The sequence below is a fragment of the Phocoena sinus genome, chromosome 4 (genome assembly GCF_008692025.1).
Source record: "Phocoena sinus isolate mPhoSin1 chromosome 4, mPhoSin1.pri, whole genome shotgun sequence".
NCBI lineage: Eukaryota > Metazoa > Chordata > Mammalia > Artiodactyla > Phocoenidae > Phocoena > Phocoena sinus.
Window position 1 is genome coordinate 73873421 of NC_045766.1, and position 14710 is coordinate 73888130.

Sequence of the window (14710 nt, forward strand, 5' to 3'; positions counted from 1 at the left end):
CATTAATTGTATAGACATTTGGGTCAAAAAACAGTTGGCTTTTTGAAGTTTTAGCAGGAAGAGACATTTAAATATTCACATGTTAGTGCAGATTGATAACATCAGTTTCCTTTCTTTATACTCAGCTGATCCTTCCTGAAAATATTGAAATTAGAGAAGGAAAGTAGCCTGTGTTAACTTTTGAGCATGGGACCTTTTGCTGTATTTGGGTTTTTGAATGTGCAGAGAAGCACATAAGAGCTTTGACATAGATCATGTAGGATTTACAAGGGGGAAAGTTAAAGATAGTAAGTGCATATAAGAGAGCTTCAAGGACAACAAAAAACATACTTTTCTTTATCATTTTTCTTAGGGTAGCTTTGTCCTTTTCCCATTTACCATGGGCTTAGTGAAATTAACTTTTTTTGTTTGAGAGCCTTGTTTATTTCCTGTCCAGCTTACTCTGCCCAGACTCTGGTTGAGGTGTGTGATACAAGTGGGGCTCACTTATTTGTCTATGTATCTTCTTCTTGATTTTTTTTTTCCCACTTAATATATCTTGGAAAACTTTTTACCCAGCACATATAACTACCTCATTCACTTTAATGGCTGTGTGTATTCCAGTGTATGGTTGAATCATAATTAATTTAACAAGTCTTCTATTATTGGATGCTTAGGTTGTTTCCAGTCTTTTTCCATTAAAAGGTCACACCAGACATCCTTGTACATACATCTTTGGTTAATTTTTATGACTAAGCACATACATAGGATTGTATATACTCCTGGCAGTGAGGTTGCTGGCTCAGTGGTACATACAGTTTTCATTCTGGCAGATTTTCCAAAACTAACTTTAAAACCTTGTCAAAGCAGAGTTCATTGATACTGAAATCTGTGTTGAAATCTTTGTATTTTCTGGTATTTAAGGGAAATTGTCTCAAGAACAGTTTTTAGGCTAGCCAGTAATTTGAAATATATGGCTTAATTTGGGGTCATAGGAATAAGAAACCATATGTAACAAAGAGCGATTCCTTTTTCTGTATATATGGCCTGTTTTCGAGAAAATTTTTGAGGAGGTCAAGTTTGCCTTCATTAACAGTATTTCCACTTCCTGTTTTATTTACTACCTGTATATTGAGGTGTGGTATCTTCCTGTTCCAAATCCCTCATTCTGGCACTTTTTTGCAAACTTGCCTTTTTCCCCCCAGATATTCTCTCTCTCCAAAGTACTTTGACTTCCTCAGTACTTACTGTTTCAGCCTGATGTTAGGGATAAGGTTAGTTTAAAAAAATTATGTTTTTATGTTTATTTTAATAGGCATATTACATATTAACACAGTATTATAGGTATAGTTTTAAATAGTATACATGTATTAGGATATGATAAATTTTAAAAAATTGATGAGGTGCATGACAAAAAACATTGGAGATGAGGACCACTACTTAAGGGAAATATAGACCTTGCATTGGGTTAGTAAGCCAGTTTCAACTTCAGCTAATTTTTTAAAAAAAGTTCTGTCCTAGGTCAGTTTGTCTAATGTCTTTTATTAATGTCTTCTTTTAATAACTACTTCTTTTAATTCTCCCGTATTCTTTAAAAGCTTCCAAGGGTGTGGGTTTTTTTTTTTTTTAATAATGATGTATGTGGCAATAGCAGATGTCACAGCAATAAGGAGTGGCTTTGTGTATATATACGTCCCTTTTAAGTTGGGGGCTTTCCAAATCCTTTAGGAGAACAATAAACAGAAGAATATAATTGATTTGGTAAGGATTTCCAAAGAAATAAGCAAATTTTAACCCTAAGAGACTTAAATTTCACTTAGTTGTGGGATAGTTTATTCTCTAGAAATGTGATAAATAGAATATTTGAAGAGGACAGTTATTTGGTGATATGTTTTAAATGTTTGTCCTTTAGACTACTTAAAGATTTTGGAAAGAGAAATTAGATTCTTGTTCCTTTGTCCCATATGTATTCTGGACTTAACCATATTACCTGGTACCAGGGAAGACAAAGTTAGCAAGTATGAATGATATTTTTATTTACTTTGCTGTTTATATGAGCTGTTTTTTGAGCTGTACATTTAAGTAAAGTTTTCTCCCTAGATGATAACCTTAGTAAATGAAAGAGTATTTAAATTTCAGTAGTGTATTTGAATTTAACTGATCATTTATCTTACCTCTGAAAGCTATGATCAAAGTAGTAACCATTACTACCTGATTGATTTGGGAAAGAGGTGACTAAACTGAAACATAGTTAATGCATTTACTAATTGTGGGCCCATCATGTTGGGGGAGTGTGTGTGTTTATTTTGCACAATCTGATAAAAAGCAAACAGTACCAGTGTTCTGACATTCTTTGAGATGAAGTTTCTTTGGATTTCATGATTATTGTTATGCTAGTTCCTCAAGTAACACAATGGAGTGCGAATTTACAGCAGTGAAAGTTAGAAGATTTAATATTGCCTGTTTTTTCTATAATAATGGAAAAAATAAGATAATGTAATTATTTAATAGTGTCTAGTTCTTATCGTGACCTCTTAAATTTATTTAATCATGTGCAACTGTTTAAGAATATATTAGTAATGAAAATACTACTTTTTCCATTTTAACAAATTTAAAAGCATTTGAAAGAATAAAATTTTATTATAGAAAGTTTTCAAATTAGAGATAAATGTAAATATGAAAAAAGCCTGGTAATTTCACCACCCAGTGGTAATATTAATATTGTTAGCATTTTCAATAAATCTGTGTACAAACACATATTTATACACACATTTCCCTTAATATCAGGCTTTTTCCCCAAATTTTCAAATATTTTTCAAGAATATTTTTTGACTGTATGGATATTTTTTGAATTCCAACAGACTTTAACTTTTTACTGAAGCATAAATTCAGTAAATTTGAATTTATTTATTCTGGCAGAAATGTATGCATATCACAGAGATATACATCTTAAAATTTTACAAAGTGAGCACACCTGTGCAATCAGCATTCAACTCAGGAAAAACATTGTCAGTTTCCAGACCAGGTGCCTTTTCCTACCTCCTATCAACAGCCTCTTCACCCAAGGATAGCCATTTTTCTGATTCTGTTTTTAAGAAAAACATTGAGGTATAATTTATATACAATAAAATTCACGCATCCTAAGTGTACGATTCAATGATTTTTAGTAAATTTACTGCAGTCTAGTTTTAAAACATATGTATGAATATAATTTAACCAGTTTCATTTTGTTGAATATGCAGTGTAATTCCAGTTTTTCACTATTGAAGTACTGCTATAGTGATTTTCCATGCATATCTTTATATGTACTTCTGATTTCATCAGGATAAGTTTCCTAAAAGTAAAGTCACCAGTTCAAAGAATATGTGCATTTTTATGGCTTTTGATACATGGTACCAAATAACCTTTGAAAACAGTTGAACTAATACACTCCCACTGTCAGTAGATGAGTGTCTTTTTTTTTTCCCCCTGCCACCTCAACGTCAGGTGTATTTTTTTGTGTGTGTGTGGTACGCGGGGCTCTCACTGCTGTGGCCTCTCCTGCTGCGGAGCACAGGCTCAGGACGCGCAGGCTCAGCGGCCATGGCTGATGGGCCCAGCCGCTCCGCGGCATGTGGGATCCTCCCAGTCCGGGGCATGAACCCGTGTCCCCTGCATCGGCAGGTGGACTCTCAACCAGTGTGCCACCAGGGAAGCCCGAGGTGTATTTTTTAAGAATTATTATCAGTTTGGTGGATAAAATATGGTTTTAATGTTCATTTCTTTAATTACTACTGTAAGTGAATATTATTTTATATATTTAGTGACTATTTCTAATTTTTCTTTATGATTTGCCTGATACTGTTCTCTCAGTTTATTTCTTAATGTTATTTCTATTTTTAAGATATTTTAGTATATTAAAGGATGTGGATCTTTCTGGTGTTACAAATACTTTCCCCCAATTTGCTTTATGTCATGCTCATTTTTCATAATGAAATAGATTAGGATTTTGTGTCTTAATGTCAAAAACAAAAATTTGTGTTTTACTCTACCAGCCTTTGGAAATTTATCGTGGTAATTTTTAAATTGGAGGCAATATTGAATTATATGAATAAAACTTTTATTAAAGTGTGTACCTTTCATAATTTGAAATTTTAAAAATTCAGGTAGACATATAAAACTAATTTATTATGCTTTGTTGCCAAACTTGGTCTTTCTAGGCATTTATACTTAAGCATGAACATTGACGACAAACTGGAAGGATTATTTCTTAAATGTGGCGGCATAGACGAAATGCAGTCTTCCAGGGCAATGGTTGTAATGGGTGGAGTGTCTGGCCAGTCTACTGTGTCTGGAGAGCTGCAGGAGTCAGTTCTTCAAGATCGGAGTATGCCTCACCAGGAGATCCTTGCTGCAGATGAAGTGTTACAAGAAAGTGAAATGAGACAACAGGATATGATATCACATGATGAACTCATGGTCCATGAGGAGACAGTGAAAAATGATGAAGAGCAGATGGAGACACATGAAAGACTTCCTCAAGGACTACAGTATGCACTTAATGTCCCTGTAAGTAATTCCTTTATAAGATACTAAACTTACAGTTAGAAACATAATTAATTTTGTATTAAGTGATACAAATCATTGAAGAAATTTCAGAAAGTGTTTAAAGGCTGAATATAAATAGTTCAAATGGCCATTATTAAATAGATATACTAAATATTGGTAAAAATCATAGTTGAAAAGGCAAAATTAAGTTTTGATATTACATACATTTCAGAAACTTATCTTTTCTGGATAACATTTATTTATCTATTTATCAGGGTTACCGTGTATTGAATTTTTGTGTGTGTGTATTAAATTTTAAGTGCTTAATTTTAAAAGATAACTTTGTTTCAACTTCTGGATTTCTCCTTAAAGAGTAGAAGGATTGAATCTGGAGCACAGCTAGAAAAAGATTGTACACTTGAGAGTTTTTCCTTCAAATTCTGTAACTTTTGGCAGTTCCTGCCATCTTTATTTTTTTTATTATCTGTAAAAAGGATATCAGCTCTTCAGTCTGTTTACCCTGGATGTCATAGGTCATCACCTAAGGTACTCCCTTGTAGGCACCCATAACTTTTTTTTTTTCAATTCAAACGAACATTTATTGGGCCCACATTAAACGGGACATGATGAAGAGATGACGAGATGTCTCTTTTCTGTCTGTGTACAATTTCTGCCACTCTTTCCTCAAGTGGGTACATCCTATGTCTCAGTCTTTGCAATTATTCAAGCACCTATAATGGAATGGTAGGCTTGTTCAGAGGCTCAGAATCCTTTTAGGAAGTTGTAGTTAGCAGAGCGATGGTCACAGCTAATGAGAACTGCTTCATTTTCTAACAAAAAAACAAAAACAGTGAGCTGGACTCGTTGCTTCCCATTGAAGATGCTGGGCTCATCTGGTGCTTCAGTCACGGGCTCTTTGGAATAACCAGCAGTGACATCTTCATAATCTTTACTCCATAAGTTTTCTGTGTGAAGTGACTCGTTATCAACTCTGGCCTTAGTGACTTCTTCCTCAGAGCTGAAGGTGTTTAATTCTACATTAGTAGGTAATGCGAAAGTCTGTGTGTTCTCCAAATACAAGTCAATGGTTGTTTCTGTATCTTGGTCACTGGTCAAGTGTAGTAGGACAGTGGTTGACTGACTGTAGGTCAGCGATGAATTCTGGGAGTAGTGTGGGGTAAGTCACAGCCAGGGCAAACCAGGCAGAGAGGAGCAGGGCCTTCCTGAGCATGGTGCTGATGCTGGCGGGGAGTGTGGGAGGCTTACGAAGGTAAGGAGGCTGAGTGTTTTTCTTTGCCTTCTTGTATCTTTATTTTTACCTGATGACCAGCAAAGCTACAACTGTAATGTAATCCTCTTCTATTGTTTATGTGATATTAAACCTGGATCCTTTCAGTACTTCTGATATACTGTGCTTTTTCTTTTGCTTTAGGACCTTTGTATATCCTACTTGTAATATTCCCCTCAGTCATAGCCCCTCCCTGTTTTTTAACCTAGTTAAAACTTCATCATCAGACTTCCCTGGTGGCGCAGTGGTTGAGAGTCCGCCTGCCGATGCAGGGGACATGGGATCGTGCCCCGGTCTGGGAAGATCCCACATGCTGCAGAGCGGCTGGGCCCATGAGCCGTGGCTGCTGAGCCTGCGAGTCCAAAGCCTGTGCTCCGCGATGGGAGAGGCCACAACAGTGAGAGGTCCGTGTATGGAAAAAAAAAGAACAAAAAAACTTCATCATCATCAGCTTGTCACTTCTCTCTGGTCTAGGTGTAGTTGCTGCAATAGGGACTTGTTCACTGTCTGTGTCTGTGATAGATTGTAGGCTCTATCTATGTATGACAGCATGAATTTTGTCTTATTTTCTATTATGTCCCAGGTGTTGGCACATGGTGTGAATGAATGGATAACTACTTACAGTTGTGTTCTAATACATGTGCTCACGAACTTTTACCTAGTCCATTGCGATAGCCTTTTCCTTTTTCAGCCTGTTGATGGTGATGGATTACATTAATTAATTTTTAAATGTTGAATCAGCCTTGCATACCTGGAAGAAATTCCACTTTGTTGTGGCTTATAATTCTTTTTACACATTGTTTGATTCAGATTACTAATAGCTGTTGAGGATTTTTGCATCTGTGTTCATGAGAGATTGGTCTGATTTTTCTTTTTGCACGATATCTTTGTCTGGTTTGGATATTAGAGTAATCCTGGCCTCATAGAATGAGTTAGGAGTATTCCCTCTGCTTTGGTCTTCTGGGAGAGTGTAGAGAATTGGTATAATTTCTTCCTTGAATGTTTGGTGGAATTCACCAGTGAATCCATAGGGCCTGGTACTTTCTTTTTTGGAAGGTTATTAATTACTGATTCAATTTCTTTAATAGCTATAGACCTATTCAGATTGTCTGTTTCTTCTTGTGTGAGTTTTGACAGATTGTGTCTTCTGAGGAATTGGTTCAGTTCATCTAGGTTATCAAATTTGTGGGCATAGAGTTGTTCATAGTATTCCTTTATTATCCTTTTAATGTCTATGGTGTCTGTAGTGATGTCCCCACTTTCATTTCTGATATCAGTAATTTATATCTTCTTTTTTTCTTAGCCTAGCTAGAGGCTTGTTGCCTTTTTTTTTAAAAAAGGATCTTAACAGTTTTTAAGCATATGGTATTACATACAGTATCAGCATACAGTTAACTATACTCACATTGTTGTACAGTAGATCTCTAGAACTACTGTACAACTGTTGCATCTTGTAAAGCTGAATCTCTATACCCACTGAACACCAATTCCCCATTTTTACCTCCCCCCAGTAAAGACTTACTAATTTTGTAGAGAACTAGCTTTTGATTTTTTCTCTTGATATCCAGTTTTCAGTTTCATTGATTTCTGCTCTGAGTTTTATGATTTCTTCTGTGGATTTAATTTGCCATCTGCCCCTCCAGTTTTCAGTGGTGGAAGTTTAGGTGATTGATTTAGGTCTTTTCTGATATATAGAAATGGCATTCTAATATAGCATTCAATGATATAAATTTCTCTCTAAGTACTGCTTTCAGTGTCCCTCACATTTTGATAAGTTGTATTTTTATTTTCATTTGGTTCATTTTATCTTTTAATTTCTTCTGAGACTTCTTTGATTCATGTGTTATTTGGAAGTATGTTGTTTAATATCCAAGCATTTGGGGATTTTCCAACTATTTTTCTGTTACTGATTTCTAGTTTAGTTCTGTTGTGGTCTGAGAGTGTTTACTATATGATTTTCTGTTCTTTTGCATTTGGGAAGTTGTGTTTTATGGCCCTGAATGTCATCTGTCTTGGTGAATGCTCCATGTGAGATTGAGAAGAATTAGTGTTTTGCTGTTGTTGGATAAAGTAGTCTATTGATTGCAATAGCTTTTTTTAAAAAATAAATTTATTATTTATTTTTGGCTGTATTGGGTCTTCATTGCTGCACATGGGCTTTCTCTAGTTGCGGTGAGCAGGGGCTACTCTTCATTGTGGTGTGCAAGCTTCTCATTGTGGTGGCTTCTCTTGTTGCAGAACGCAAGCTCTAGGCACTCGGGCTCAGTAGTTGTGGCTCGCGGGCTCTAGAGTGCAGGCTCAGTAGTGGTGGCGCATGGGCTTAGTTGCTCCGTGGCATGTGGGATCTTTCCAGACCAGGGCTCAAACCCGTGTCCCCTAGCATTCGCAGGCAGATTCTTAACCACTGCACCACCAGGGAAGTTCCGCAATAGCTTTCTTATTGGACTGATTGTAGCTTGACCCTTATCCAGTCTGTATTTCAGATGGTTCCTGTAGTGATCTTTCCAAAACGATATTTATACTTATCACTCCCCTACCAAAACTTTTTCAGAGGTTTCTTATTGCTAAACAGCTGAAATGTATTTTGCTTGGGCTGAAAGGGCCTGTGATCATGTTTCTTCTTATCTTATCCAGCCCCTGTGTACAGTGCTTCAAGCCCCTCTCCCCGCTTCATACTTAAGTACATTGAAATTACACTAGTTGCCAGGTCCAATATGATTTTTTCTGTTACTTCTGTACATGTTGTATATACCTGTAATATTCTTTGTTTGGCAGTCTACTGTTTTTCACTTCTCAAAACTTTCTTTTGTGTAATTTTCATTATAGTAACTAACTTATTTTTCATTTCTTGGCTTGCAGGACCGTGAGGTCTCTTTTCTGGAACCTCTATTTTAACTTTGTGTTCTCAATAACTGGGCTGTGGTAGGCAGTCAGATGTTTTTTTTTTTTTTTTTTTTTTTTTTTTTGCGGTACGCGGGCCTCTCACTGTCGTGGCCTCTCCCGTTGCGGAACACAGGCTCTGGACGCACAGGCTCAGCAGCCATGGCTCATGGGCCCAGCCGCTCCGCGGCATGTGGGATCTTCTCGGATCGGGGCACGAACCCGCGTCCCCTGCATTGGCAGGCGGACTCTCAACCACTGCGCCACCGGGGAGGCCCAGTCAGATATTTTTTGAGTGAAAGAAATTTTTTTTAATTGAGAAAAAGTTTAAATTGAAATGCTGTGAGATCCTAAGTTTATAGTTTAGAGTTTTGACAACTGCATAAACTTGTATAGCCCACAAGGCATCAAGGTACAGAATATTTTCATCATCCTAGAAAGTTTGTGTTTCTTCCTGGTCAGTTCACTCCACAACAGTTGTTGTGGGTTTTTTCCCCCCATCATAGATTAGTGTTGTCCTTTGAGAACTTTATGTGAATGGAATCATATGTAACTCTTGTGTCCAGCTTCTTCTTTTTTTTCCACTATGGAATATCAGTTTTATTTGAAAAAATTCTAATACAGAACTGAATAGGGAGTTCCCTGGTGGCACAGTGGTTAAGAATCCGCCTGCCAGTGCAGGGGACACGAGTTTGAGCCCTGGTCCCACATGCCGCAGAGCAACTAAGCCCGTGTGCCACAGCTACTGAGCCTGAGCTCTAGAGCCTGTGAGCCACAACTGCTGAGCCCTTGTGCCACAACTGCTGAAGCTCATACTCCTAGAGCCCATGCTCTGCAACAAGAGAAGCCACCGCAATGAAAAGCCCTTGCACCGCAACAAAGAGTAGCCCCCAGTCGCCACAACTAGAGAAAGCCTCTGCGCAGCAACGAAGAAAATAAGTAAATAAAATTTAAAAAAAGAACTAAATAGCTGTAACATCAGTATTTTTCACATAGTTTTTACTTATTAATTGAAAAGTAACTGAAACAATGTGAAATAATAATTGCTTTTCCTGTGGATAAGTATATTAAAAAGTAACATTCATCTTTACAAAGTGTGCATTCCTATTGTGTTATAGTATAATACCACAAGTTAGAGATTGATTGAGGGTTTCATTTCTCAGGTGTTGGTACTGAACACCTCAAAGCAGTAGTCCATTGTGATGTATTTTAAATTAATTTTCAGTTGCATTAGAATGAGAATGATGACTTGGTTATTTAGTTGTCACACTAATGAAGTAGGTATTTTACAATTTCTTCTCCAGCTTCTTTTGCTCAGCATAGTGTTTTTGCAGTTTTTCATGTTGGTTGGGTGTATAAGTAGTTCATCCCTTTTCATTGTTGATTAACATTCTGTTGTTTTATTATCCTAAAATTTTGTTTATTTATTTCCTTCTTTATGGTTATTTATTATCTCTAGTTTTCAACCTTTATGGATAAAGCTGCTATGAACATTGTTGTGCAAGTCTGTTTTCATTTCTTTTGGGTACATTTTTATAGAAGTTAAACTATTTCTCTTCTGTTTTCATTTTGTTTCATCTAGTGTGTCTTTGCATTAGTATTACTCTTTTATTTTAAATTAATTTTTGTTGGAGTATAGTTGGTTTACAATCTTGTGTTAGCTTCTACTGCACAGCAAAATGAATCAGTCATACATATACATATATCCCCTCCCTTTTGGATTTCCCTCCTGCATCGGTATTGCTTTTGATAGCTGTATTTTTTTTAATATAAATTTATTTATTTGTTTGTTTATGGCTGCGTTGGGTCTTTGTTGCTGTGTGTTCAAAAAATTTTCAATATGTAATTGTTCATAACTAGTATATAGAAATGCAGTTGATTCTTTTTATATTGACCATGTATTCTGTGATCGTGTTATATGTACCTGTTAGTTCTAGTAAGATTCCTTAGGTTTATTCATAGTCCCTATTATCCATAAATTTTACATCTTCCTTTCCAATCTAACTTCTTTTTTCTTCCTTATTGTATTGACTAGGCCTCCAGTACAGTGTTGAATAGAAGCGGTAAAAGTAGACATCTTTGCTTTTTTCCTGATCTTTAGGGGACTGCATTCAGCTTTTCACCGTTAAGAATTATTTTAGCTATAGATTTTTCTTAGGTGATCTTTATTTATTAGGTGGAAGAAGTTTTCTTTCTAGTTTGTTGAAATTTTTTAAAACTATGAATGGATGTATAACTTCATCAATATTTTTTCTGCATCTGTTAGATGATTATATGATTTCCCCCCCCCCTTTTAAAAATAAATTTATTTATTTTTGGCTGCGTTGAGTCTTCATTGCTGCACACGGGCTTTCTCTAGTTACGCCAAGCGGGGGCTACTCTTCATTGCAGTGTGCGGGCTTCTCCTTGTGGTGGCTTCTCTTGTTGCAGAGCATGGGCTCTAGAGCGCAGGCTCAGTAGTTGTGGCGCACGGGCTTAGTTCCTCTGCGGCATGTGGGATTTTCCTGTACCAGGGCTTGAACCCTTGTCCCCTGCACTGGCAGGTGGATTCCCAACCACTGTGCCACCAGGGAAGTCCCTCCTCCCTTTTCTTAATATAGTGAATTTATTGATTGATTTTCAAATGTTAAATCAACCCTGCATTCCTGGGATAAACCACACTTGGTCATGATGTGTCATCTTTTTTATAAGTTGCTGGATTCAGTTTACTAATTTTTTTAAAAGAATTTTTTTGTGTATGTTTATGAGGGATACTAGTTTTCTTGCAGTCTTTGTTTTAAGTATGCTGGCCACATTAAAAATGGGGTAGGAAATAGTTCCTTCTCTGTTTTCTGAAAGAGTTTCTGTAAGATTGGTATTATTTCTATCATACATATTTAGTAGACTTCACCAATAAAGCTAATCTTTGGCTGAGTTTTCTTTGTGGGAAAGTTTTTACTTCCAAATATAATTTTTAAAACATGTAAGGCTACTCAGATTTTAAATTTTATTCTTTTTTTTTTTTTTTGCGGTACGCGGGCCTCTCACTGTCGTGGCCTCTCCCGTTGCGGAGCACAGGCTCTGGACGCGCAGGCTCAGCGGCCATGGCTCATGGGCCCAGCCGCTCCACGGCATGTGGGATCTTCCCAGACCGGGGCACGAACCCTTGTCCCCTGCATCAGCAGGCGGACTCTCAACCACTGCGCCACCAGGGAAGCCCTTAAATTTTATTCTTGATTTAGTTTTGATAAATTATATTTTTCAAGGGATTTGTTCATTCTTCTGTTTTTTAATTGAACAAAAATATTTATAATATTTTCTTAATTCTTCCATTGTCTAAAGGATTTGTAATAATTTCTTTTTTCACATTCCTGATAGTGCTAATTGTCTTTTTCTTGATTAATCTGGGTAGAGGTTTATCAGTTTTACTGGTCTCTTCAAAGATTAAGGTTTGGTTTTATTGAGCTCTCTATCGTTCATTTGAACTTTCTTTCATCTTTACTCTCATTTATTTCTTTCCTTCTGCTTACTTTATTTTTAATTTGCTCTTCTTTTCGTAGCTTCTTAAAGTAGAAGTTTAGATGACTGTTTTAGACCTTTCTTTGTATACATGTAGGTGTGTGTAACTACCATGACTCTCAGGATACAGAACATCATACCAAAGATCTTCCTGGTGCTACCCCTCTGTAGTCACACCTCTTCTTGTTACCCCCACCATTCCTAACCCCTGGCTATCCTACCCTAATCTGTTTTCCATCTCTAAAACTTTGTCATATTGAGAATATTATATCATGGAATCATATAGTATGTGACCTTTTGAGACATTTTTTTTCACTTAATGCCCTTGAGAGCCATCTGAGTTGTATATATCAATTCTTTGTTCTTTTTAATTATATAGTAGTATTCCATGGTATGGTTGTACCACAGTTTAAACATTCACTTATCGAGAGGCATTTTAATTGTTTCCATGTTTTGGCTATTACAAATAAAGCTGCTGTGAACATTCATGTGTAGGTTTTTGTGTGAACGTAGGTGTACATATCTCCAGGATAAATACCCTATCATACCCCTGCCACTGGATATAATCACTCCTAACATTTTGGTGTATGTTCTTCAGTGCTTCTTTGATATGCCTACCATGCATAGGGTCATGTTGCTTTTTATGTATTCTTTCCATTTACCAGCACTTTTCTCAACTCCTTACTCTTCTAAAACTTCTTAAATACCTGCTTGATATTCCAAATTTTGGATAGTCCATAATTGAGTCCTGTTACTCCTAATAGATGATGATAAATTTGAGTCCCTTGTGAGAATGAATCAATGAAAAGTTGTCTCATACTCTATACCAAATGGCAGAATTTAGGATTTGTGTAATATTGCTTTATAGTAGTACATAACAGATGAGACATTTTGTCCCTTACTTACTACTTATGCATTCCTGCTGATAAGGCAAAGTGGTGAAGGGCAGGTCTTGGGATCATGAATATACATTTTTGAGTTAAATAGAGGGCATTGATGTAGAACAGTATGATCCAGGTCCCCCAGAATGTGAAAGCTTAAGCTACATGGCCTTTCATCCTTTCTAGATTGTGTGCTAAAAGTCTTTTAAAAATAGATATTGAACATATAAGTGCTTTTTCCTTTTATTTGCTCATTCTCTTGGAAGTCACAAAGAACTTTATTTCATATTAACTTTTTTTTGTTAATTCAAAACAAAAAGTTGAGTTTTGTGTTTTCTTAAACTGTTAATAACGGTTTAGGTTCTGTAGCCTATGTAAACACCCTATTGTTTCGTGACAGTTGAAGTAAAAGTTTTTCATTTGAGGTAACTGCTGGTTTTCAGGATTTATCTTGACTGTACTACTCTAAATCAGTCACCCAGCTTCAACTCTGTGGCTCTACATTTTCAACAGCAGTCTGCAGTCTGCAGGCCAACCTTTTTAAAAAATATATTTTATTTATTTATTTTTGGCTGCGTTAGGTCTTCGTTGCTGTGCGCGGGCTTTCTCTAGTTTTGGCAAGTGGGGGCTACTCTTTGTTGCGGTGCGCGGACTTCTCATTGCGGTGGCTTCTCTTGTTGCGGAGCACGGGCTCTAGGCAGAGGGGCTTCAGTAGTTGCGGCAGTCGGGCTCAGTTGTTGTGGCTCGTGGGCTCTACAGCGCAGGCTCAGTAGTTGTGGCGCATGGGCTTAGTTGCTCTGTGGCATGTGGGATCTTCCTGGACCAGGGCTCAAACCTGTGTTCCCTGCACTGGCAGGTGGCTTCTTAACCACGGCGCCACCAGGAAGTCCTGCAGGCCAACTTGTGAATGTCCGTAGTTTGCTCATTAGAACTTTGTTTTCAAAGATGTTAGAAATTTGAATTAAAATGAGCTAAAACTAATATTTCAGTTCCTCAGTTGCATTAGCCACATTTCAAGTGCTCAGTAGCCACATGTGGTTGATGGCTTCTGTATTAGCATAGATAAAGAATATTTCCATCATTGCTGGAAGCTTTATTGGATAGCACTGTGTTAGAAAGCTTCTCAACTCAAAAACTAAATTTATTTCAGAAATTTGAAAAAAAGTATTTAGCTTATCCTTTTAATTCTTACACCCATAGAAGAGGGATTGGGAACTTTATGGTCTATATTTTTCCAGTTTGATATCAAGTATGTTGAAGAGTAAAGGACATGTTTGTATTGACAAAATAGAGCAAACTGTCATTCGTAACGATATATGCCACATTTGTTTTCTAGAAGGCTATTGGATTGTACTTGAAGGAAAGAATTTTATAAATTAGGAGCTATAAAAAATCATGTTCTAGTCATTTGATGATATAATAAAGTGTAAGGTATTCCTGAAAAAATATACTTCAGCGCTTGTGTAGGTTTTTAATTTTAGTCATGAATTTCTGTGCTGTAAAACAGCATGAATAAAATTGTAGACATCCTTTTATGCATTTAGTATTTATGATTATTTTGTTTAATGGTCTAGGAAACTCAACTTATTTAGCCCTTGCTTTAAGACCTCTCTTTTGTTTTTAGCTTTAAAATTGCCTTAAATCCTGTCACTAGTTT

The 14710-nt window shown here is 36.6% G+C and overlaps 1 protein-coding gene across 6 annotated transcripts in view; it reads left to right on the plus strand.

The window, feature by feature from the left end:
- ZNF148 (zinc finger protein 148) overlaps nucleotides 1-14710 on the plus strand; it is a 131199-nt gene that overhangs the window by 45329 nt on the left and 71160 nt on the right. For all 6 annotated transcript variants that reach the window (XM_032630227.1, XM_032630232.1, XM_032630233.1 and 3 more), the window contains one exon: nucleotides 4179-4527. In XM_032630227.1, the coding sequence (XP_032486118.1) occupies nucleotides 4195-4527 (333 nt within the window). In that variant the 5' untranslated portion in view covers nucleotides 4179-4194. The remainder of the gene's footprint in view (nucleotides 1-4178; nucleotides 4528-14710) is intronic.